Source organism: Vigna unguiculata, chromosome 2 (assembly GCF_004118075.2).
Source record: "Vigna unguiculata cultivar IT97K-499-35 chromosome 2, ASM411807v1, whole genome shotgun sequence".
In the NCBI taxonomy this organism is placed as follows: Eukaryota; Viridiplantae; Streptophyta; class Magnoliopsida; order Fabales; family Fabaceae; genus Vigna; species Vigna unguiculata.
This window is the reverse complement of record NC_040280.1, coordinates 23,852,574-23,875,389: the sequence shown is the minus strand read 5'-3', so window position 1 is coordinate 23,875,389 and position 22,816 is coordinate 23,852,574. Positions and strand designations below refer to the sequence as shown.

The window sequence follows — 22,816 nt, the reverse complement described above, 5'->3', positions numbered from 1 at the left end:
CATTTTTAATAAAAAAGAATGTTAAATATGTTTTTGGTACCTTAACTTTCAATAAATTTTGGAATTAGTTCATTTTCGAAATTTTGGACCAATTTAGTCCTTCATCTTTCAAAATACGTGAATTTAATCATATTAATCAAAGTTTGTTAAGTTTATTTAACATTTCAAGCGCATATCATAATAGTATCTGACTTAACATTAAAGCAAAAATGTGTCAAATAGTATAAACAACTCAAATACAAACCTGAAATGCATACAAAACATCAAATCAACCTAACAAAATTTGATTAAAAAGACTAAATCCACATATTTCGAAAGATGAAGGACTAAACTTGTCCAAAGTTTCGAAATGGACTAATTCCAAAATTGATTGAAAGTTAAGGGAACAAAAACATATTTATCCCTAAAAAAATTAGTATAAGATTTATACAAATAATAGATTTGGTATGAAATTGGAAAGAGACAATATTGTTTTATCTTAGAAAAACAAAGTGGGTAACTATATTATTATATTAGTATAATGTTTTTTAACCACTAAATCTTAATGTAAATATTAGTAATTAATTTTGTAAAAATATTTATACTTAAATAGTCTTAATCTTATAAAAAAATGGATTAAGAAAATACTTCAATAATTAAAAGGACAAAATTGAATCAAAGACGTGAGGACTAAATTGAAACAATGAAATATATATGTGAAGACTAAATTGAAATCAACGCAATGACATTTGACACACATGACATTATCTTACCATGTGACACTGACATTGTTACATGTCACATCAAAGACTTGACATATGAAAACAAAAAATGTTTGCAATTTTTAAAAAAAAAATTAAAAAATTAAAAAAATTAAAAAAAATTAAAAAAATCAAAAAGTGACACGTTATTTGCCATTAACGACCATAATTACTTTTTACTGAAATACAATATCTGACACACGTGACATTATTCTATTACGTGACACTAACATTGTCACATGTCACAAGTTCACAACAGAGATTTTACACGTCACAGACAACAAATTTTTTTGTAAAATTTAAAAATAAAAATTAAAAAACCAAAAAATGACACGATTAACTACGTTAATTATTTTTACTGAAAGAAAGAGAACTCTAATTAACATACTTCTCATGGAGACACAATTGATATTTTTTTAAGTGGATACCAACCACAAGTACCAAATAATTAACCAAAATATAAAATGCACTTTTGTGAGAAGTTAAATAGAACAAAGAAGAAATGTAAAAAAAAATAAAAATATGAAAGAATATGATAACATAACTCTGTTTCATAAAACCTCGAATGTTCAAGAAAGAGGTTTATGAAAGGGTGTTCCCGGAGAAGTTTTCTTTCAGCCTGAGCAACTCAGCACATGCAATGGAATTTCCTTCTTCTTCCATCTTCTCCCCCCGCCCCTCAGACGACACCGTTTTCTACGCCATATACCCCGACTCCTCCACCGCCACCGCCACCGCCACCGCCACCGCGACGCTCCACTCTCTCCACCTGGAAATCCTCCAAACAATATCCCCCTTCACCCAAGACTACATCTGGCAGCACCAACCCTTCACTCTATCTGTTTCGACTCCCCCCAATCCCTCCTGCCCCTGCTCCTCCTCCTCAAACCTCCCCCACCTCCACGGCCACCTCCGCTACGGTGACAACCTCGACGACGAGTGGTTTGCAGTCTTCCTCCTCTTCCAAATCTCCCTCCGATTCCCCTCCCTTTCCCTCCGCCTCTGGGACTCCGACGGCGACTTCCTCCTCATTGAGGCCGCCTTCCACCTCCCCCGTTGGCTCAACCCCGACACCTCCCATCACCGCCTCTTCCTCCGACATGGAAACCTGCACATCGTCCCCCGCGACCGCCTTCCCCACCCCTCCCTTGTCGACTCCCTCGCCTTCGTCGCCAATTCCGGCCACGAATCCCTTGCCTCCGACGCAGTCCAGCGAGCCGTGAAGAAACGCATCGAGGACTATCCCGAGCGCGCCAGGAGGAACATGCATAGGGTTAGGATTAGGGTTCCGGTGTCCGTGGCGCAGGTTCTAAAGCACGAGCCGCGATTGATTTCGCTCGCGGTAGAGGGATTCTACGACAGGGATGTAGACACGATGAAATTCGCTGCGGGGATGGAGAGGTTCGTGGAGAGAGGGGTAACAGAGGAGTTAGTCTGCGTTTCGGTGAAAATGTCGAGGGCGATGTACGCGCAGTTGGTGCAGCAGCGGTTTCAGGCTCCGAAGTGTTACCCGACGATGCCGGGTCGGGCTGAGAGGGAGGGGTTTGTGGAGGCGGAGCTGGGGATGAAGATAGCTTGTGGATTGGAGATGATGTATCAGCAGCGGAAGCGCGATGGGGTTGAGGGGCAAGGGAGCACTTGGGAGGCGTTTAAGAATAGCTTGGAGAACAGTGGGTACTTCCAAGGGCTGCTTCCGGGTTCCTCTGAGTACCAGAGATTGGTGCAGAGTGCTCAAGAGTATTATAGAAACACTTCTCTGCATTCCCAGGCCAGGTTGGTATTGGAACTAAGCTATTGATATTTATCTGAATTAAGTTTTTGTGTTTGTCTTGAATGGGTGAATGGCCGTTTGGTTGTGTGTTTAGTTGGCTTAGCTCCCTGGTTTTTCTTGTCTTTCCTTATTTTGTCATTCATGAGATCATGCATTGGTTATAGGTAGGATCAAAGTAGAACTTGTAAAGGCTTGGACAATCCTTATCTCATGTGATAGCTTCTAGAGTTTTGTTTGACCAAGCCCAAATTCAAGAGGGCATCAGTCTATCTTATTAGGGTCCCTAAATTGTTGTAGAGATCTCACGTTGATGGGAATGTATAAATGCTCTTTGTTGACAATGATTATATGGGGCATTGGGGAATTGGTCTGCTTAGGTTCTGATGTAGTAATGTTGTTTGAGCTAAACCTCCAGGTTTTATGTTGGTTTATTTTGTTTTTATCATTGCTAAAGTGAAAGTTTGTTGCAGTGAGTTGATGAATGCTCCTGTTAGACGTATAGATGAAATTCTTGCTCTGCCTCACTCAGTGGACGATTTTAAGGATCAAGAGGTTCCTCCATCTGATGATGATTCCTGGCTTTATGGTGGAGAGGAAGAATTGAACTCTGTTCTTATGGAAAGACAAAAGGAGATGGAACTATATGACTTAAAACACAAAAAGAAAGGGAAAGCAAAAGAGGATCACGATACTGGTCTGTCATCTGCTTTGAATGCTGACGAGTTTGATCCCGGAGATATAGCAAAGACCATGCAGTCATTTGTCCATAAGTTGTCAAGTTACAAGGGTGCTGAAGCTCCTGAGGACAGGTTAGTTCAGTGACGCCCATACTCATTTAGCATACCTGATATGCAGTCTTAAATCACTTATCGTGTAAGCATCTTTAATGCTTTACTTCAAAAGGATTAGGGCGGTTAAAATAATTTGTTTCTCAAGATGTTGGCTGACATAAATTCTGTATCATAGATCCCCCGGGATACAGGTTTAAGTCTAACACCCTGCCTATTAATTAAAATGGATATTGCCAGAAATTAAATGTGGTCCTGATTCAACAAGCGTGTAAAATAGCTTTTCAAGTCCAAAATAATCTGCTGTGGGCATATTTTCCTAATCATAAAAATCAGAATAAAATCCCTTGCTTTTTGTTTATGTGAAACTGATACCAGCTCAATTTTTAACTATTTTTATAATAATTTCTCAATTTCTAAGTAAAATGTCCTTAATTATTAAGTATTGAATAACATAATAACATTTTCTATTTAGTATATGGTATAAATATTTTTTTCTTGCTACTGGTTAGTTTTTCTGCATGCTGTCATAATTGTACCTTTCAGACTTTGCTGTGTTACTTTATTATGTAATATCTCTATATCTGGGTTTTTTTCTTTTAAAGGAATATGGAAGTGGACCTTGATGTAGACCAATTTATTAAAGATATGGGATCAATAATGAAGTATCCAGACAATGAAGCTGCCAACAGCAATATTGAAGAAGGGTCATCCTCTGACCCGGACTTTGGTGAGATCTCTTGTCTAAGTTTACAGTTGAATATCTCCTCTCTTTAGTTGTTATATATTAAACTTTTTTATTTGCATTTATTTTCTGGTAATTGATTATTTTGTAAGAGAGTTCTCTTACACCATTACATTAATACATTTTTTGTGGTATCATGCATGTAATTCATTACAATTCACATCTTGTAGGTTTGAACTTTTTGGTTATCTGTTTTGCAAAGTCTCCAAATTTTTCTCTGTTATGAGTGTAGCATGTATAGTTCTAGTAGAATGAAGGTAGGAGTTCCTCTAATTTCTTTCAAGATTGAAATTTCCTGTCAATGATTTGGATTAAGTGCTAGCAAATTCTTTATTGTGGTTTCTATGATGGTACATGTTAGGATTTTGTATGTTTTTTCTGGACAAATGGTAGTAAACTGGTCATCTCTTCAATACACCATTATCCAACTGAAAAAAATCTAAGCCTATAATACCTTGGTATTGTACTTGGGAATTGGGATAATCAGATAATGAAAGTGTATTATGTGTAATGCTTTTCCTCTGTCTTTAATAATAAATATAAAGAAATTGTTGATCCGAACTATATCTCCGTACTTCATTGGTATGAAGTTCTGAGAAGTTCAAACAGATGTCTGTATCATTATTATAACCTACGCTCTTAGAGTTATCTTTTGGGCTTTAGCACATCATCGTAGCTGGTTTTTAATGTGTTAGCCACACAATGTTTCAAGATACATTGTATTAATAGTTCCTATTAAATATGCATATGTATTTACTTTAAAATATTAATCCTTGAAAAATCTAGAATTCCATGCAGAGGATTTTGCTTAATGTAGTTTCACTGAAAAGTGCATGATAATAGTAATGTTTAATTAGTTATTGCTTACCAGAACACTGTTTAAGTTTGCCAATCTGTCTTCAAATTTTGTGCTATCTGATGGGAATTAGATCAATTCCCTTAGGATCAGATAAATATAAAAGAAATGAGGGGAGATGTATAGAATTGAGTGAAAGTGGGTGACAAACAGAGTAGAAAATACTTGTGGAACACACTGATCTTTTAATTCTCTCTTTCATCTATTCTACCAAACAAACCCATTTAGTTCGATCACCCCTATTTCCTCCCCTTCAACAAAGCACAACATTAATTGTTTGATAGGAATACTGGTGCCTGGGTTTTAGCATGTATAATGAATTAATTTCTGGAATTCAACCAAATAGGAGATCACTAGGCCAATCAATTTGTATGTCTTCTACCTTGGTATCATTTGTGGGTTCTTATGTTTTTTTTGATCATGCAGATGAGTCTGATAGTGATGTGGGTGAATTGGGGGAGGATGGTGACGATACTTTCATGCGGTCCTATTCTGATGCTATGAATGAAGAACTGAAGGCTACCACCCTTCAGAAAAGTTTTGTTCGTGCTAATGAACAGATTCCAAGGAATCAGGTATTTGTTTGCATTTGCATGAGGAAAGAATGTGCTAATTATTAATCTATAGCGATGTGTATGTATCTGTCCAATGTTTTTAAAATCATTGGACCAGTCATTGATCTAATTAAGGCATTGATTCAAGGCAATATTAAGTAGCGGATGTAGCACTGCTATAATGCTATGAAGTGGTATTTTTTGACCCACAACCATGGACCTTTCATGAACGGAGGTCTGCTACGGCGGTAGCATAGGTTGCAAGGCTGTGTTTATATGGTGGAATTTCTGTCTTCCATCATATTGCCCCATTGATATTGCTAAAGGTTCAATGCCTGGTTGAACCAGTATTAATATAATAATAATTGAATAATATTATGATTTTATAACACTATGAAATCTAAAACGCAAATTAAAAGATTTTGACATTCAAAATACATACACAAAAGTATAAATAAAATGTATCATAATACTTGCTTTAAGTTTCAATAGTACACAATAATATTCATTTACTGTATAAAGTTCATATCTAGAATAAAAAAGAAAATGTCAAATACTTTAGATTTCTTTTTAAGAAAAAAATTATTAAACATTTTTCATTGATATGCTCTAAGCCATTTTTTCTTTTTGTACTGGTGTTTTCCAGTTTTTTTATTGGTTTCAATGACGATTTTTTTTGTGGAGCGATTTTATGATTTATTTGAGTCAAACAGCTGATCGGTATACCAGTTTTCTGGTTTGACCTGCCGGTCAGATTTTCAAAACACCGGGGATACCAAACCTCTCATGATCATTTGAAACGAAAGAAGTAAAGTATATATAGCAGTGTCATACAAAGGTCTAATCATGTTTTATTTTGGCATTTGGTTATGCTAGTCAAGTATGGACAATGCATTTTATTGTAGCTAGGGTCCTTCTGCTCATGTATGTTTGTGTTCGTGATTAATATGAAATAATGATAAACTTGTGGGTTTAATAGAGATATGTGCTGTCATTATAAAATTTTTCATCATTAGATCATCTTTTGCATGACTTTTAAAGTACTTATTATTATTATTATAAAAATCAACAAACATGCCATATATGTATGACTGTTTGTGATAGAATGACTTTGTAAAAAAAGCTTTACATTGTTAGGGCTTGTATTATTTATTCTGAAATTATTCTGTTAATGATAAAAATGCAATTATAGCATATGCAAAGTTAATAATACTAATTTATAATTTACTAAATGATGAAAAATAATATTCAGATAAAAAATATTATAATCTTGAAAATGGGTGATTACAAACTACAGCATCCTATATCATAAATAACAAAAAGCTAAGTTCAAAGTTTTATACTTACATACATACATACTTTACATATGTAAACACACATAAAATTCACTCTAGCTGTAGAATTCAAAATCCACATACTTTACATATGTAAACACACATAAAATTCACTGTAGCTGTAGAATTCAAAATCCAATTTGTAATCGATTTTATAAATTCATGATAATAATCAAGTATGGCGTAGAGAATATTATATTTTTTTATATCTTGTCATAATATGATAATTATTATTTTTACAGTGTAACTATAAAAATAAATATTTGAAACAAATATTGGCTGTTATTACATAACATGTTTAAAAACAACTATCTAATTTTCATCAAATAAAAATATTATTTTATTGTTTTATAACAACTGTTAAGTTATTATAATATTTATCATTGCTTTTGTCTTTCATTTGACAATGATTTAATCTTCTAATTTTAATATCAAGTTTCCTAAGTAGTAAAAATGTAATCTTTAAAATATTTATTTCATATATAACAAATCTTTGAATGGTACATTTAATATCCAAAAGATAAATTATAAATAATTTATTTTCTATAAAACAAATTATAATGTTTTTTAACCACATACTAATTTAAATAATATCAATCTTGATAATTACAGATAAATAAACTTCAAATAATATGCATAAGAACCAGAATTCATACCTGTTCGTAGCACTGCTACAAAATCAAGCTTAGAAACAAGATGGTAGTTGCCAAAATAGAGACTTGCATAATAGTTAAGTTTATATTTTCTTCTGCAATTTTTAATTGTGCAGTTGCAAGACTGATGTTTGTTTGCTCTTGCATTTGAATTCACTTTCAGGGAACATCTAATTCGTCAGGACATAATATGGACGAGGATTTTTCTCCTGTAGATGTGGATGTAAATTTAGTAAAAAGCTTTCTTGATTCCTTTTCTTCCCAACAAGGCCTTCCTGGTCCTGCTTCTAATTTGCTCGGCCTCATGGGGCTGCAGTTACCACAAGATACAACAAAGAAGGGCAATTGAAGATACTGAAATATTTATCTGGATTTAAGTTTTGGGATTCTTCAATCATATTCAGTCTCTGGATGGCATGTTTCCCAACCTGTTTACTATCCTTTATTTTTTCACGTTGGGTAGGCACCTGCTTAGCTGAGGGCATATGGGAATGCTTGCTAGCAATGGTGTAACTTCATCAGGTTTTGGCACTCGATAAGAGCTTGCCTCCAGAGAAGTTCATCTGTAGCTTGTTTATTGGCTGTAAAATAGGTGGCTAGAGAAGTCTACCAAAATGGGAATTGGCTTACTATGTTACATGGCAAATTTATTTTTTATATTTGGTTTTTGTCATCCACTATTGACAGTTGTTGATTCCTTCGTTCCTTCTTTTAGGGTTTTGTGAGAGTATCATCTAATACTGTTCTGGTCATATATGAATTTCTACTTTGCTAGCCATAAAATTATCAGTACCAAATTATAATCTCTCCTACTCGTATGCTCAAAATACGAAGAGAACTGTAGACCAAAATACTACATTTTGTCACACTTCTCACCAACTTATCATTTATGAACCGCCAAAAAGTTAAAATTGAATATTCCCTTTTAGTAAAAAGGCATATCTGTCAATAAACTGCAGCCTAATTTAACCGATAAAAGAATTTTCACAAAGATGAAAAAACTAAAGTAATACATGGAAAAAAAGAAAACTTTGTACATACGATCCTGCTCCTACCGGTATTTCCGATTCGTTCCAGGGGCCATACAGGAGAAGATTGATTGTTTCTTTGGTTTGGAGCCAAAGATAAAAGACCTCAGAGGAACCTTGGCCCGAGTCTCTGATTGTCTTAGCTGGCCATTTTGTTGTCTTTTTGAAACCGAGAACCCGTGTTCATCATTCAAGTTCACCAGAGCCTTTTCTATGTCAAGTTGGAGAGCTGATACAACATCTAAACCCGCTTGAAGTTCATCAGCAACCTTGTTGTTTTCCTGTTTCATGTTCAAAATTTCACCTTGGAACTTGGCAGCTTGGTAGCTTGTGAACCTGAAGTCATCATCTTCAGCACTGGATTTCAATGCTGCTGTTATCTCCTCTTGGATGTCACACAAAGATGTGAATCGACTATGCAGTTCTTCTTTTAACACAGCACCTTTTTCCATCCAGACTGTTATTTCACCCTGGATCTCTGTTAGGTGTTTGTAAATTGGTTTTGCATCTGATCTTATAGAATACTTTATGCTACTACTACCCTCTGACGTCTTTCCTCTCTCCTGTAGTTTTGATAGCTCGGTCTGCAAATCTTTCACAGTGGTTTGAAACTTCTGTATCTCAGAGTAATAAGCACTGAATTTTAACCAGAACGTTAAATTCTCCTCTAGAATTTCATCCACGTTTGACCGGAATTTGTCTTCAATAGGTGAAGTAGATTCAGGTTCAATTTTCAGAAGTTCCTCGATGCCGTTCTTTTCTGATGGCATCACTACAGTTACCTCTGCACAATATTCATTTCCTTCAAAGCTTCTCTGCAAGAGAACTAGTTTCTGACGCAGAATTTTTATCTGTTCATCTTTCGTGGCATTGGCTGTCTTCAGTTCTTTTAGCTGCACAGACGAATTAAAGTTGCTATCTTGATTTTTCGTCTCTATTTCAGCCAGCCTCTTCTTGACATCTTTATAGTTTCGAAGAGTATTAGTATATTCAGCCAACAGAACTTGTTCTCTATCATGCATTCCATTTGTAAACAATTTCCGCCAATCAGGTTCATCTTGTGCTGTTGCCTGCTCATTAGAATCAACTTTGAGAGATTTCTCTATCTCACATGGACTTTGTTTAGCATCATTTTCTTGCTGTTTCTCTGAACTCTCTGAACAACTATCTAGCTTGTTGCTTTCTAGTTGCTGTTCGACTTCCTGGCTTTCTGTGGTAGTGCTCACATCAGTTGTTGCCTTTTCATCACGTTTGCCAGGATTTACATTCTTCTCTTGTTCTTTTAACTCTTCTGGAAAGTTGTTTTCCACAGGGGTTGTTTCTTCCATTTGTAAACAATCTGTTAACAATTTCTGCCAATCAGGTTCATCTTGTGCTGTTGCCTGCTCCTTGGAATCAACTTTGAGAGGATTCTCTATCTCACACGAACTTTGTTTAGCATCATTTTCTTGCTGTTTCTCTGAACTCTCTGAACAACTATCTAGCTTGTTGCTTGCTAGTTGCTGTCCGACTTCTTGATTTTCTGTGGTAGTGCTCACATCAGTTGTTGCCTTTTCATCACCTTTGCCAGGATTTACATTCTTCTCTTCTTCTTTTAAATCTTCTGTAAATTTGTTTTCCACAGGGGTTGTTTCTTCCATTTTTAAGGAACTGGTGACCTCAACCTCATTTACCGACTTAACATCATTTTCCAACGAACCGGTGCCATTAGCAAATGGTGAGCCAGTGACCTCAGGCTTGTTGTCTGATGTTAGATCATCTTCGACAGTACCAGCAACCTTAAGCCCCTTATCTGTTGCATCATCATCCTCTACCAAACCAGCTGTAGATTCGCATTTTATTTCCTCTTGGGTTGATGAATCCTTTTGTTCATCTGATAAATGTGTGGTGTTAGACTCCTCACCTGGCTGCACGTTTTGGACTTTCTCTGAGAGATGATCAAGATTAGAATGTGCTTCCGTGAGTTGGGTTTGGAGATTGCTATTCTGATCCTCAACTATTTGGTTTAGATCCTCTACTCCATGCATCTTTTTTTCCATCTTCCTCAGTTGGTCATTCAATGTATTTCTGTCGTTGATAAGATTCTCCTTATCCTTTTCCAGAATTCGAATCTGCTCCTGAAGTTCATCAGTTTCTGTTCTCAATCTCTTCACCATAGCGCTCTGGGATGATACTGCAGTTTCCAAACTGATCACTTTGTTCACTAGCTCATCAATCTTCTCTGCCATCTCTGCTACACTGAATGATGAATTGGAGCTAGTTTCGAAGTTCTCTTTAAGGTTCTCCTTTAATAATTGCAACTCCTTCTTCTTCCGACTCAAATCATCGGCATTTTCATCCAATTCTGTTTCTGCTATTATTTTTAAATCACTTTGGATCCCTGGTTCTTTAGAATTGTTCCGTTCATAATGGAATTCGTCCATGAGAGAGCCCACCTTGGCCTTGACATCCTTTACCCTTTTGGATTCGATTTTAGTTTCATCAAGTGATCTTTCCTGTTTCTTTTCTAACTTCGTCAATGCCTCTTGGCATGATTGAAGAGCAGCTCCTGCTATCAAACGCCGAGCTTCATCATCTTCAATGTCAACACCTTCTCCAAGTTCTTCTTGCAGAGAGGAAACTCTCTCTTGCAATTCCTTTATTTGCTCATCAGTGTCCCGGTATCTACTACGGGAATTCTCATAAGAGTTCTTGGCAAATTCTTTCACAGTTTGTAGGGCCAGAATCTCTTTCTGCAGCTTGTCAATCTCTCCACGGGCCTCTTTTCTGCTCAAACCAGATTTAGGAACTTTTGGAGTAGCAGCAGCTGCAGTGGCTGCTGATTTCTTGGATTGCAATTTCTTTGAGGCTGCTGCTGCTGTTGTTATGACCGTTTTCAAATCTTTATGGGGAGGCTTTGGTATATTTTTCAACTTTTCTGGGTTTTTTTTTGGAGGCCTTTGATCATCGTCATCTTCATCCATAAATGGGACCCGATCTGGAAAGACAGAAGCTATGGTGTTGTTGGCGTTTTGCAACTCTGTTGATATGTGATCATATCGTTCGGCTAAAGCCCGGTAAGCCTTGAACGATTCCTCCACAAAGCTAATCAGTTCCGGTCTCCTTTTGTAATACATTTCTGCTCTCTTGGCAAAAGAGTCACCCTCTTCCGCCAAGAGCTTCATAACACTTTGCACTTTTTCCTCCATATCTGCAGTGTTGTTTCTATATTTTAGATACCCAACTAAATTCATTTATAAAAGCAAGCAACTTTTTAATTCAGTCTTCTAATTACTAACATGAAAACAAATTTATACGAAATTATTTCAACAGCTTCAAGGAATGCAAACTACAATTTCTCAAAAAGCATATGACTAATGAAAGAAAATGAAGCTAATCAACATCTGAAAGGCATTTCATCAAGAACAGGGTGGGCGATGGAGTCATTCCATGCCGCAATTTCTCTCTCACACTGGCCAAAGTTAGCATTACGATTTGAGATTTGGAAATAAGAGCACGTTGAGAAGCATTTTCAGAATCCATATAAAGCAATTAAACTGAGCATGAGTAACATCAAATACTTTTCTCAAGCGTCTCTCTACTCATGCAGTTGAATTACCCGATTACGGATAAATGTATTTTAGATGACACTATTTTAATACAAGGCATGCATAATTTAAAGGTTTAATTCCATGGTGAATTGAAATTGACCATCAAAAGCTTGCACACACACACATACAAACACATTTATATAATAATCTAACGTTGAAAGCAAGGCAGAGAAGTATCCGTTTACAACAATGCCATGAATAATGTGTACAAAAATCCAATCAGAAAAAGGAGACAAATTGTGAAGTTGATCATGCTTTTACTATGAAAAAGGAAAATGAAGATAAAGCCATCATCACCTTGAAGGTTTTGCTCCATCCATTTTGATTGCTTTGTTCTGATATGGCTAACCCACCACCATGAATAAGCATTGCTTGCTGCTCTCTGCAACATTTTGGTTGCTTCTTTCTTCTTCTGTGCTCCTACTTGGTGTGTATCAAGATCTTAATAACGTGAGAGTCAAAATCATGCAAACCGTGTTTCTCCTATTTCTCTATCCGTTTCAGATGGAGAAGAGAAGACATGGATTCCATGACAACAACGGAGTAAGGGAAGAAAGTGGAAAAAAAAAATTAAGAAAAAAAGAAAAAAAAAAGAAAAAAAGAAAGATAATGAACAAAGAGAAAACGTGGGAACTAAGATGTTGTGCTAATTATGGGATGATGGAGGGGAGCAAAGTTCGCACGAATTTATTGTGCAAACCTTACTTTTGAAAAAGCATTGCAATAAAATGATATAAAGAATCACATAATGCATGCATTCAACGACCCACGTGCCTGTGCCATTCTCCAGCTTTTCTTGCTTTTTACACCTTTCATCTCTTTCTCTGTTAAATTAGCTTCTGCGCTGTTATTAAACTCTTCGAAGGAGAATCCAACGTCAACTTTTCAAGGAGAAATTTCTTACCAAGATTTAGATCAAGTGAGTAAAAAGATTGGCTAATTATTTTTAAAAAATATATATATAACAAGGCATTTCCTTGAAATAACCTAATCCTAACAAGTAGAAAGATATGATTAAAATACTACATATATGGCCAAATTAAACTGACAATTCACTTCATTAATACTATATTTGCGTGTATAAAGTCCTGAGAGTTTATTACATTCAAATATATTATTTGTTAAGTCTATTGTTCTATATAAATATTCATCAATGTTTAATGTTTATTCATATGCCTTGATGTGATGATGAGTTATATTAATAAAGGTTAAATATGTTTTTATCCATCAAATTGTATTAAAAATTGGAATTAGTTCCTTTTGAAAATCTTGAACCAATTTAGTTCATCAATTTTGTAAATGTGTAAATTTAATCTTTTTAACCAAATTTTGTTAAGTTTAATTGATGTTTCATATACATTTTATTATAGTATTTTAGTTCATTTACATCACTCACTTCAAAGCTAATTGAGAAAACGCATTTGAAATGTGAAATAAATTTTAAAAAATTGATTTAAAAGACTAAATCCACATATTTCTAATAATAAATAAGAGACTAAATTAGTTTAAAGTTTTCAAAAATGACTAATTTTAATTTTCAGACAAAAAATATTTAATCCTATTAAATTTTTTCATCTCAATTAAAAGAGAATTTATGTAAATATAACATAAATAAATAAAAAATCAAAGATATTTTTTTTTTTAACTTTGAATAAAAATTAAAATTTGTCATCTTTTCATTTTAATATTTCATATTTAAAAATTATGGATGTATTTCATTTAAGTAAATTTTATTAATCTTATTCGATGTTACTCATGATATGAATTATGAATTATTGTGAAAAACAATAATGTGTGTCTGTTTTCTAAATTTTATGATACGAAAAAGTTGGTTAGGAAAGCTGTAATGAAGGTGGCGGTGGCCGACTTTTGTCGCAGAAAGATGAGACTTTGTTGAAGAAAGTTTAACAAAGCTTCTGAGAGAGAAATTAGAAATATAAAATTTCGTGTTTCTGTTATTTTTGGAGGCACGTTCTGTTAGCTACTTTGGCCTGCAATGACGCTATAAATATCAAAATGTTTAACAATTTTAGAAAGGTCTTTGACTAATATAAATTATAATAGTGTTTTCTTCCTTTCTTCTAACTGGAAAAAGATTTGGGAACCGAATCAAAATCTTTTCAAGAAACAAATTATATGGAGTTCAGGTCTGAAAAGAAATATGTTATATATTCAAATATTTAACACAATATGTTATTGAAATAATTTTTAGATCAAAGTGTACTATTTGAGGAGAAAAAGCATATAAAATGTATAGTTACATAAACATTGTAAAGTAAGTCTTAGTAATGGTATTTTTTTGTTTGTAGAAAAAAATAATTACATTTGATAATTTAGTTTCGTAAATTTAAAAATACGTGAAAATTGCACTCACTGAAAAGTTTTTGCTTGAAAAGAAAGTGGTAGATTTTCAAAATTCTAAGAAATCCCCAAATAAAGTTATATTTTGAAAGACAGAAAGTTTGAGGGCAAAAAGATTGATTCGCTTCGTTATCGTCAATAAAATGACATCTCAACAAATCTTATAACATTGTACAGCAAATGATATTCATTTATTAAGAGGTTTAACTCTTTTAGCATATGATATTTTATTTTATTTTTAAAATATTTTTATGTTTTAAAAAAAAACTTAAATGATTCTGTCGACCCTAGTAATATTTTTTTTATAATTTTATATTTTATTTTAGTCTATTGTTTATATTTTAGTTTATATTGGATGATAACTTTACTTTTTTAAGAGAGAAAATAAGAGTCTTATTATTTGGTACAGTTTTTCTTTCGAAAAATATAATTTTTTACTATCAATCAATAAAATATGAAATTATATTTTTGTCTGTTAAAAATCTATAACGGTATATAAAGGAGATTCTCCTTTTTTATTCACATTTCAAAATACTAATTTTACCTTTTAAATATAATAATTTATTAAATTTTTAAAAATTGATCGTTATTTTTACAAGATTTTTATAAAATCAGTTAACTATTCTTCTTCTCTTCTTTTTTATTTATCAATGGTTATTCTTTCATCTGTTCTGATATATTTCACTTTATTTTTAACAAATATAATTTTAGTTTATATATTAACTTAATAACATTAGAATATTATCACCTACTAATATAATATCACGCATATTTAAAAAATTGCATACACAGGCGCGATAGCGCATGTGTTTACGCTAGTTTTATATAAAACTAGTGTATTACCCGTGCGTATGCACGGTTTCTTTTTCTTTTAAAAAGAGATATAATGGATATTATATTTATTTAAATAAATTTAAAAAATATATATTTATCTATTAAAAATACTAATAACAATATTAATAATAATTATTAGTTTTTAAATGATTAAAAATTTATTTAGTAAAAATATTTAATATAATAATATTTTTTATAATTAAAAAAATACTTGTAATAATAAATACTATCAATAATAATAAAAATAATAATAATAATAATAATAATGATAACAATAATAAAAACTAATGATAATAATAATAAATTTATCTTAAAAACAATAATATAAATACTAATACTAATTTTAATGTTAAGAACAGTAATGTATAGATACAAATTAGAAATCTAATTAATTGAAATATGATCTCGGAGTAAATAAAAGTAAAATGTGTGTCTAATTATCAACCAATAAAATATGGAATTATATTTTTGTCTGTTAAAATTTTTGTTTAAAATTTTAGGTTTTTTTTTTTTTTTTACGTTTTAGTGTTAATATTAAAATTTTGTAATTTCGTTTTTCATTCTAAGTTCTGTGTAAAGCACATAAGTCTTAATCTAAAGTTTTCAAACTTTTTTTTCTTTTAAAAAACACACAATTATCTTTTATATACATTATAAGAAAATTCTAAATTAACGAACAATTTTTGTAAAAAAAAATGTTTATAAATCAATTTAAAGACTAATTTTTTAATTAGAGAATAATTATTTGATAGTTAAAACCTTTATAATTAATTTTAGAAACAAATCCAGATAGAAATTATTTTAATTACTAATTTAGAAATTAATTATAATGATTAATTTATAATACAAATTATTTTAGTTATCAATAATTTTTAATCTTATATTTAAATTTATCAGTAACCAATTATTTTTAGTAGTTATTATTTAAAAATTTTCTTGTAGATACTAAATTATTTTTTCTCTTTTAAGTTCTTACTTAATTTTTCATATTACATAATAGAGGATAAGTAATTTCAAATCAGAGAAATCATTAAAAGTTGAATGTGTAAAGACTATTATTATTTTTCAATAAAGTAAATTGTAATAATAAAACGAAATTGACTGATAATTGTATTTACATGTATCATTGAATTTGATAATGGTTTAGAATGATTAGATTGAGCATCATTAGTTATTTTAGTTAAACTATGAGGTTTTTACAAATCCAGCTTGAATATTGAGTTACTCAAATAATGTTTAAGCAAGAACTTTAACCTTGTATAAAAAGTATTATTTTTAGGCAATCAATATATTGAATTTTTCATATAAGATATTGTATTACTTATTTCCAATATTTTACTATTTGTTTTTCATATTTAAATATATGTCTCTATGAAGTAATATTGTATCCTATTTATACTGCTTTGAGAAACGGAATGTTATATTTTGTACATGTTTAACTTATTTTATTATTTATACTTAATTAATTAAACTTTATTTTGGCCTTACCTTTTTTCATAAATATGTTCGGAGTAAGATTGATTTTGTAAAAAATATTTAAAATTAAAGGAAAATTACAGATCACCAAATAACGAGAGACCAAAAGTCATAATTATTTAGGTTTAGTACCGTCAACGACTTTATTGGATATACATATTTTTTAGTTGGAAGAAATGTAAAAAAAAAAAAACAAGAGAGAGGATAATGTAAGTATATTTTTTATTAATATTTCGTTAATCTTTAAACTTCATTTTCTTATTAGCGGTCGAATTTGTCTTCATTCAATGCCATGTTTAGTTGTTATTTAATAACAACAATGGAAATGAGGAAATCACGAAGAAGTAAGGAGACAAAAACGAAGAGTCGATTTGATCATAGCTTATACCGTCAATGTCATGCATAAGATATAGAGTGCTTTTTATATTGGGTTAAATGTTTTAGGTATCTCAACTATATCATAAAATTGGAATCGGTCTCTGTTCAAAATTTGATTTTATATGGTTTTTTAACTTTAGAAAATAATGTAAATAGTAACTTTCATTCAATGATGTTAAATTTTATGTGACATGATAAACGATGTCTACATGTACATTTACATGTGACATGTGTTTCCACCATCAAATGCCTCGCCAATATCAATGCATTTTACATTCCTATTATCGCTGTGTTCTTTCTAAAACAAGTTTCAATGTAAAAACCATCGCACCTCGCAACTAATGGCAAGGTCGTCACTAGTCCTAGTCGCGGCGCTATCATTCGAAAACACCCTTAATTCTACCGCAATTATCGTCCTCAAGAGAAATTGCGAGTCATCGATGGAAGAGATGGAAAACCGAGAGATGAAAATGGAGATGGAAAAATAGAGAAATAATGATGATGTATGTGATTCTAGAAATGAAGAGGAAAATTTAGAGGAAAAATCACCACTACATATTTTAGAAAAAAAAATATTTTATTTCAAAAAATTAATCATTGACATGTGAATAACACATGTGAAGGTACATGCAAATGTCTTTTGCCATGTAAAACAAAATTGAATGTGGTTGAGGCGGAAAAACTATATCTATTACTTTCTAAAGTTACAAGAATCAAGATTTTGAATAGGACCAATTTCAATTTTATAGTTAAACGATTAACAACATATTTAACTTTTTTTTAAATAACACTTATTTCTTCTCTTTCACATATCACAACTTAGTCACAAAAAATCAATTTATAAATGTAGGCCATGGTACGTGGTCATCCCGCTCAAAACAAGACAGGTCATTTTGACATTTTTATCTATCAACCAATTTGGACTAGGTCGTCTAATCCATCAAATTGACAGATTAGAGATAAGACACGATGGACTATCCCGTTAACCTATTTTTCTAGTTAAAAATTAAAATAAAAATCTGGATTTTACCACTCCAAAACTTATGAAACCTTTTATTCTTATTTTATCAAAATTATTTTCTTTTGTTTACAATTTTAAGTAAGAAATATATCTACTGTAAAGTAAACTTTCAGTCACCTTTCATATTTTAACAAATAATTTGGTCCTGGTATTTTATGTTTTGGCTGGTTTAATGTAAAGAAACTCACAATTTTACTCAAAGCTTAATTTCATATGTTTTATATTTTATTTAACTGAACTATTTCTTGACAATACAAACAATTAGTTCTAGAGTTTAATTTGACCAAAATAAAAGAAGTATACACACAAAATTAAAAATTACAAGTTTTTTTTTTTTTTGTTTTAAATGTAAAGACTAACATAATAAGGAAATAAAAAGATCAGGGTGGCATATCAGGAATTAAAGGTAGAGCAAAATTGTAATTTTTATTTTGCACACATTTAAAAAAAACAAAAATTGTTTTGTAATTATAAAAAAACAGTTTTTGATCTAGATAGCGCTACTTTTGCACTTAGAATTTCCTCGGCATCAATGATGCAACAGCCACAAAGTTAAGGAGGAATGGGCCATTTTATCATTGAATCGAGGAACAAAAACTATGTGGTTCTTCTTTCAATCGTACATTCATGTGGTCCAACACTTGATATGCCAATTTGGATTAAAATGGATTATGCAGATTTACAGCCAACAACAAAGGGAAGGAAAACTGCAGAATGAATTTACGAAGAACCAATCAAAAATGAAAAGGAAAAAAGAAAGAAGGAAAGAAGAAAGGAATCTAATTTACCTGCTTCAGTTGCAAAAGTAAAAGCCACAGAGAGAAGTTTTTCTTTTAGTTCTTATTTCCATAAAGAACTTTATGTTTTCCAACCAATCTCTAAATTAACCACACTTTTCATAATTTATTTATTTAACACATTATAATTAAAAATATTGTTAAAAGTATGAATGACCAATTGCATTATCCCCTTTTTTCAAATATTTTATCTTGTAATCTTGTATAGTTACCACAAGTAAAAAATAAAAACATATCAGTTTATCCAAAGCATAATTCTTGCAACTCTCCCCACTATAACTTCATATCAACATGAAAATCTCTTTTTTTCTTTATATTATAATAGTGATTGATTGGCCCATATGGAATTTTGTAGATTGAAATTTTCCATTTCAATTTAAGCTTTTACAATAAGAGGAGAGAGAAGATGATTTCTTTGTACAAAAAATACATGGGATGGATGGATTATTTAGCCTCCTCTACTTCTAGAACGTTGTCAGAAGATGCAGTTTTCTAAGCTTTAAAATTCTGAAGAGAAGCTAGCCAGTGTTCCACGTAGTTTTGGCCTGCTGCAAATTCAAACAGTGTTCCAAACACCAATTTAGAATGGTTCCATAATCTCTTCAAAAGGCAGATACACAAATATTATAATACACATGAATATATCAAGTGATACTCTGTATAATTTAATCAGTAATGGAAATGAATGTTTTCACTCCATTGAAAGCATTTCTATATTAATTCCAAGACAACTTTCCTTAGTTTTCATATGTACAAAGAGCTCAATTGAAAGTGGTGAATAGTTATTTTAACACAATAGTATGCAACTCTTACAAATTCAATCAATTACATCCGTGAGTCCTATCGATACTACAAGATGATTTAGGTATAAATGTACATTCAACCATAAAGATCTAAAAGCCAGGACCACTTTCCATGGACAAAAAAGGAACAATTCTGAGATAAAAAGGAAAGTAGCTGTTCTGTTAACATATCTTATTAGCATATCATATATTATACTATACGCTATCTTTTTAATTCTACTTATTATTGAAGAAAAAATGCAGGAAGAACATGAGAGAAAAATATCAAGTCATTTGGCAGTGATCAATTTGACTGTCCCTTGTACAGTGTGGAGTTTATGACCATAAATCAGATTGTGATGGTGAAGCTGCTTCAGCAGTTTCATGAACGAGACTTTTTATCTCTCATGAACACAACCAAGTAAAAGTGATTTACCACCGGAACAAAAATTTCAAGCTAACACTTTACATTCAAAATAAGAATTTGATAAAAGAGAAAAAAAGCACATGACAGAAGCATAAGGAAACCTCCTGGAATAGGTAAGATACAAACAAAGAAAATTATCTCATAAATCTAGGCTACTTTGCAGATCAGACATTAAACCGTTAGAATATAAAAGAGGAACAAAAACCCGCATAGGATAGAAGAAGAAACCCCAACAATATCCACACACCAAGAAAAATGCAAAAATATAATAAATAAATAAAAACAAAGGCCGCGCAGATCAATGCATTTGAAGATAATTCTAAGGAAAAGGCAAAACTACCTGGTCTATATCATGTAGTATGTATTAGCCTATTTGGATTTAGCGAGTTTGAAGCCCCAATTACCATTGCACTCATCATAATTACTAAACAGTGCATAGTATTTGATAATGACTGACACATTTCTTCATTAGCATCAGAATCCTCAACAAGGCCAAACCATATAGAAAACTGTTGATTACAAAATAATATAAAAGCTTAAAATACATGAACAAGAACAAGGATCGTTTGACTTTAAAGAACCAGCACAAAAAAAGGTTAATCAAGTAAAAGTTAAACAGTGCTAGGAGTTGAGAAAGAACAAAATAACTCAAATGAAAACAAAATCAAACATTTCAAAAAAGTCCTGAATCTCACCAGGAGAAAATTCATTTGGAAGGTTCTTGATGGCACTCAAAAGCTCCTTGCTTGAACTCTCCACCTCCTTGCTATAGCAAGGAACCAGCACAGCAAAACTATTATCCATATCGTCATCACTCTGAAGAAATTCAGAACCATGTGGCTCCAACCACCCAATGGACCAATCTGAGTCATCAGATTCAGAGTCTGACCAACAACCATCACCATCAGATGACACCAGCACAACATCGTACTCTCTATCAAGTCTCCTCTCTTCCCTGCTCTGCCATTTCTTTTTACCCTTCCTGTGAGAAGGAGCTATTTTTGTTCCCTTAACAGAAGGAAACTTCAGAGTCTCTCTCTCCTTAAAACCCCATTCAGAAGATGACTTCAGCTGAGAGCCGCTGGAAACTGGCTCTTTCTCTTTGCCACCCCACAACCACCACGACAAACGAGTTAAAGAGACAGCCATACTTCCAATTCCAGTGGTAAGTCAAACCTAAAGGGTCACAATGAGTGAAGCTCTTTTGGTGACCAAAGATTTGTGAAAGAATGAGACCAAAAAATTTGAGAAACCGAAGGGCCAGTGGTTCCTGCCTGTTGCAGTGACCACACTATATTAGGATATGATCCATTCATCAACAAAAGGAAATCAATTGGAAAATGGGGAAGGCCACAAGAATAAATTCAACCCAACAAACCTATTAATATCAATAACAATCAATTAAAAACCAAAACTTTGTTATTAAAAAAAAAAAAAAAACACAAGCACGGATGAAACATAAGTTATAAATTCACCAAGGTTTTCTTAAATATCAAACCCAGTTTAGAAAGTTGAAGAACTTGACCTAGAATTACTGACCCATTTCCAATAATGAACTGTTAGCAAAACTTATTTCAGACGTTTTACACTCCCATAAAAGCATAAAATAATATCTAAAATAACTATCCAAATATCAAAGGAATAATTTTTCTTGTTTCTTATTTATCCAAAAATATCAACACAAATCAAGCACAATGACAGTCATGTTCAGTCTATCCACTGCAAAAATGGAAAAAGAACACGAAACCCAGAGAATATTTTGAGTAAAGACCTTTGCTCTAGGTCAAAATCGAGAATTCCCCTAAACTCAATTCTCCAAAGAATCACCGGAAAATCCCATACTCCTCGCCGGAAAAACAGAACCTTTCAAACTGCTATGCTACTGGAAAGAAAAACAGGGGAGATCGGACCAAGAGTTTCCTCCGGCGAGAGAAAAAACCGACGACACAATGCATAGGCTCAGTGAGTCAACTCGAAACCCTAACTCGCAAATTAACCCTCTCTCTCTCTTTTATCTTACTAACTGTCTTCCCCCTTCTGGTTCTGTTTCTGGGTACGCTGGGAAGCAAACCCAATCGCTCAAAGCGTCGTCTTCATCTGAATTTATAGAGCTATTTTTTCACCTTTTCAATATTTTCTCATCAACGGTCAAGATTGCACCAGTTACTCTGATTTACGGCCAGATAGAGGATCTTTCTTCTCTTACTCTGATTCTCACTCATCTTATAATAATTCATTCCTAGCCTATAGAGTAAGGTAGTTAACAATATAGCATGAATATATGTTTTTTAATCAGAAAATATTTGACGTTGATTCAGCGATAGAAGAGATAATAACCGTCCAAACTAGCTGACGTGGATGACCATTACCCAATCATGGTATGCATGTGCAGTCCAACTTGTGGACATGTGTCAATAATGTCAATCAAAATAAGTAATATAAGATTATAATTTATAAGGAATAACTTATGATAAAGTTAAATTTATAAAAAAAATATTTTAACATTATTTTAATGCCGATATCTTTTTCGTTTTGTTCCTTAATATATGATACATATATATTTTCTAAAAGTATGCTTGTATAGTATTAACATACTTTTAGAAATAAATTTTCTGTGGGATATATAGTTGCCTACAAACAAAATCTTATTTCGTTGTTTATATTCTGAAAAATACTTATAA

The 22,816-nt window shown here is 32.3% G+C and overlaps 3 protein-coding genes and 1 pseudogene across 6 annotated transcripts; 2 read left to right on the top strand and 2 right to left on the bottom strand.

Annotated features, from left to right (window-relative positions):
• The first annotated feature begins 1,280 nt into the window (after positions 1 to 1,280).
• Positions 1,281 to 8,219, top strand: LOC114174010 (protein ecdysoneless homolog). Its single transcript, XM_028058732.1, has 5 exons — positions 1,281 to 2,513; positions 2,982 to 3,320; positions 3,905 to 4,029; positions 5,327 to 5,475; positions 7,605 to 8,219. Exons 1-5 carry the CDS (start codon positions 1,306 to 1,308, stop codon positions 7,788 to 7,790), a joined length of 2,007 nt encoding a protein of 668 aa, XP_027914533.1. The 5' UTR covers positions 1,281 to 1,305; the 3' UTR covers positions 7,791 to 8,219.
• Positions 8,220 to 8,308: 89 nt separating this feature from the next.
• Positions 8,309 to 12,721, bottom strand: LOC114173098 (protein NETWORKED 2D-like). Its single transcript, XM_028057319.1, has 2 exons — positions 12,357 to 12,721; positions 8,309 to 11,659 (listed from the first exon to the last, which is right to left on the bottom strand). Exons 1-2 carry the CDS (start codon positions 12,448 to 12,450, stop codon positions 8,493 to 8,495), a joined length of 3,261 nt encoding a protein of 1,086 aa, XP_027913120.1. The 5' UTR covers positions 12,451 to 12,721; the 3' UTR covers positions 8,309 to 8,492.
• Positions 12,722 to 19,206: 6,485 nt separating this feature from the next.
• On the bottom strand, positions 19,207 to 22,214 carry LOC114173822. 4 transcript variants are annotated; one of them, XR_003602600.1, is made up of 4 exons: positions 21,907 to 22,214; positions 20,831 to 21,409; positions 20,476 to 20,644; positions 19,207 to 19,474 (listed from the first exon to the last, which is right to left on the bottom strand). XR_003602600.1 is itself a non-coding variant. In XM_028058448.1 (3 exons), the coding sequence occupies exons 2-3, from the start codon at positions 21,282 to 21,284 to the stop codon at positions 19,419 to 19,421; spliced, it is 510 nt and encodes a 169-aa protein (XP_027914249.1). In that variant the 5' UTR covers positions 21,285 to 21,409; positions 21,907 to 22,196; the 3' UTR covers positions 19,207 to 19,418. The 4 variants fall into 4 exon arrangements, 3 of the variants coding, with proteins under 3 accessions (XP_027914249.1, XP_027914250.1, XP_027914251.1); XM_028058448.1 differs by lacking the exon at positions 20,476 to 20,644 and having other exon boundaries at positions 21,907 to 22,196; XM_028058449.1 differs by lacking the exon at positions 20,476 to 20,644 and having other exon boundaries at positions 20,831 to 21,513; positions 21,907 to 22,179.
• Positions 21,326 to 22,378, top strand: LOC114174579 (annotated as a pseudogene).
• The last annotated feature ends 438 nt before the right edge of the window (positions 22,379 to 22,816 follow it).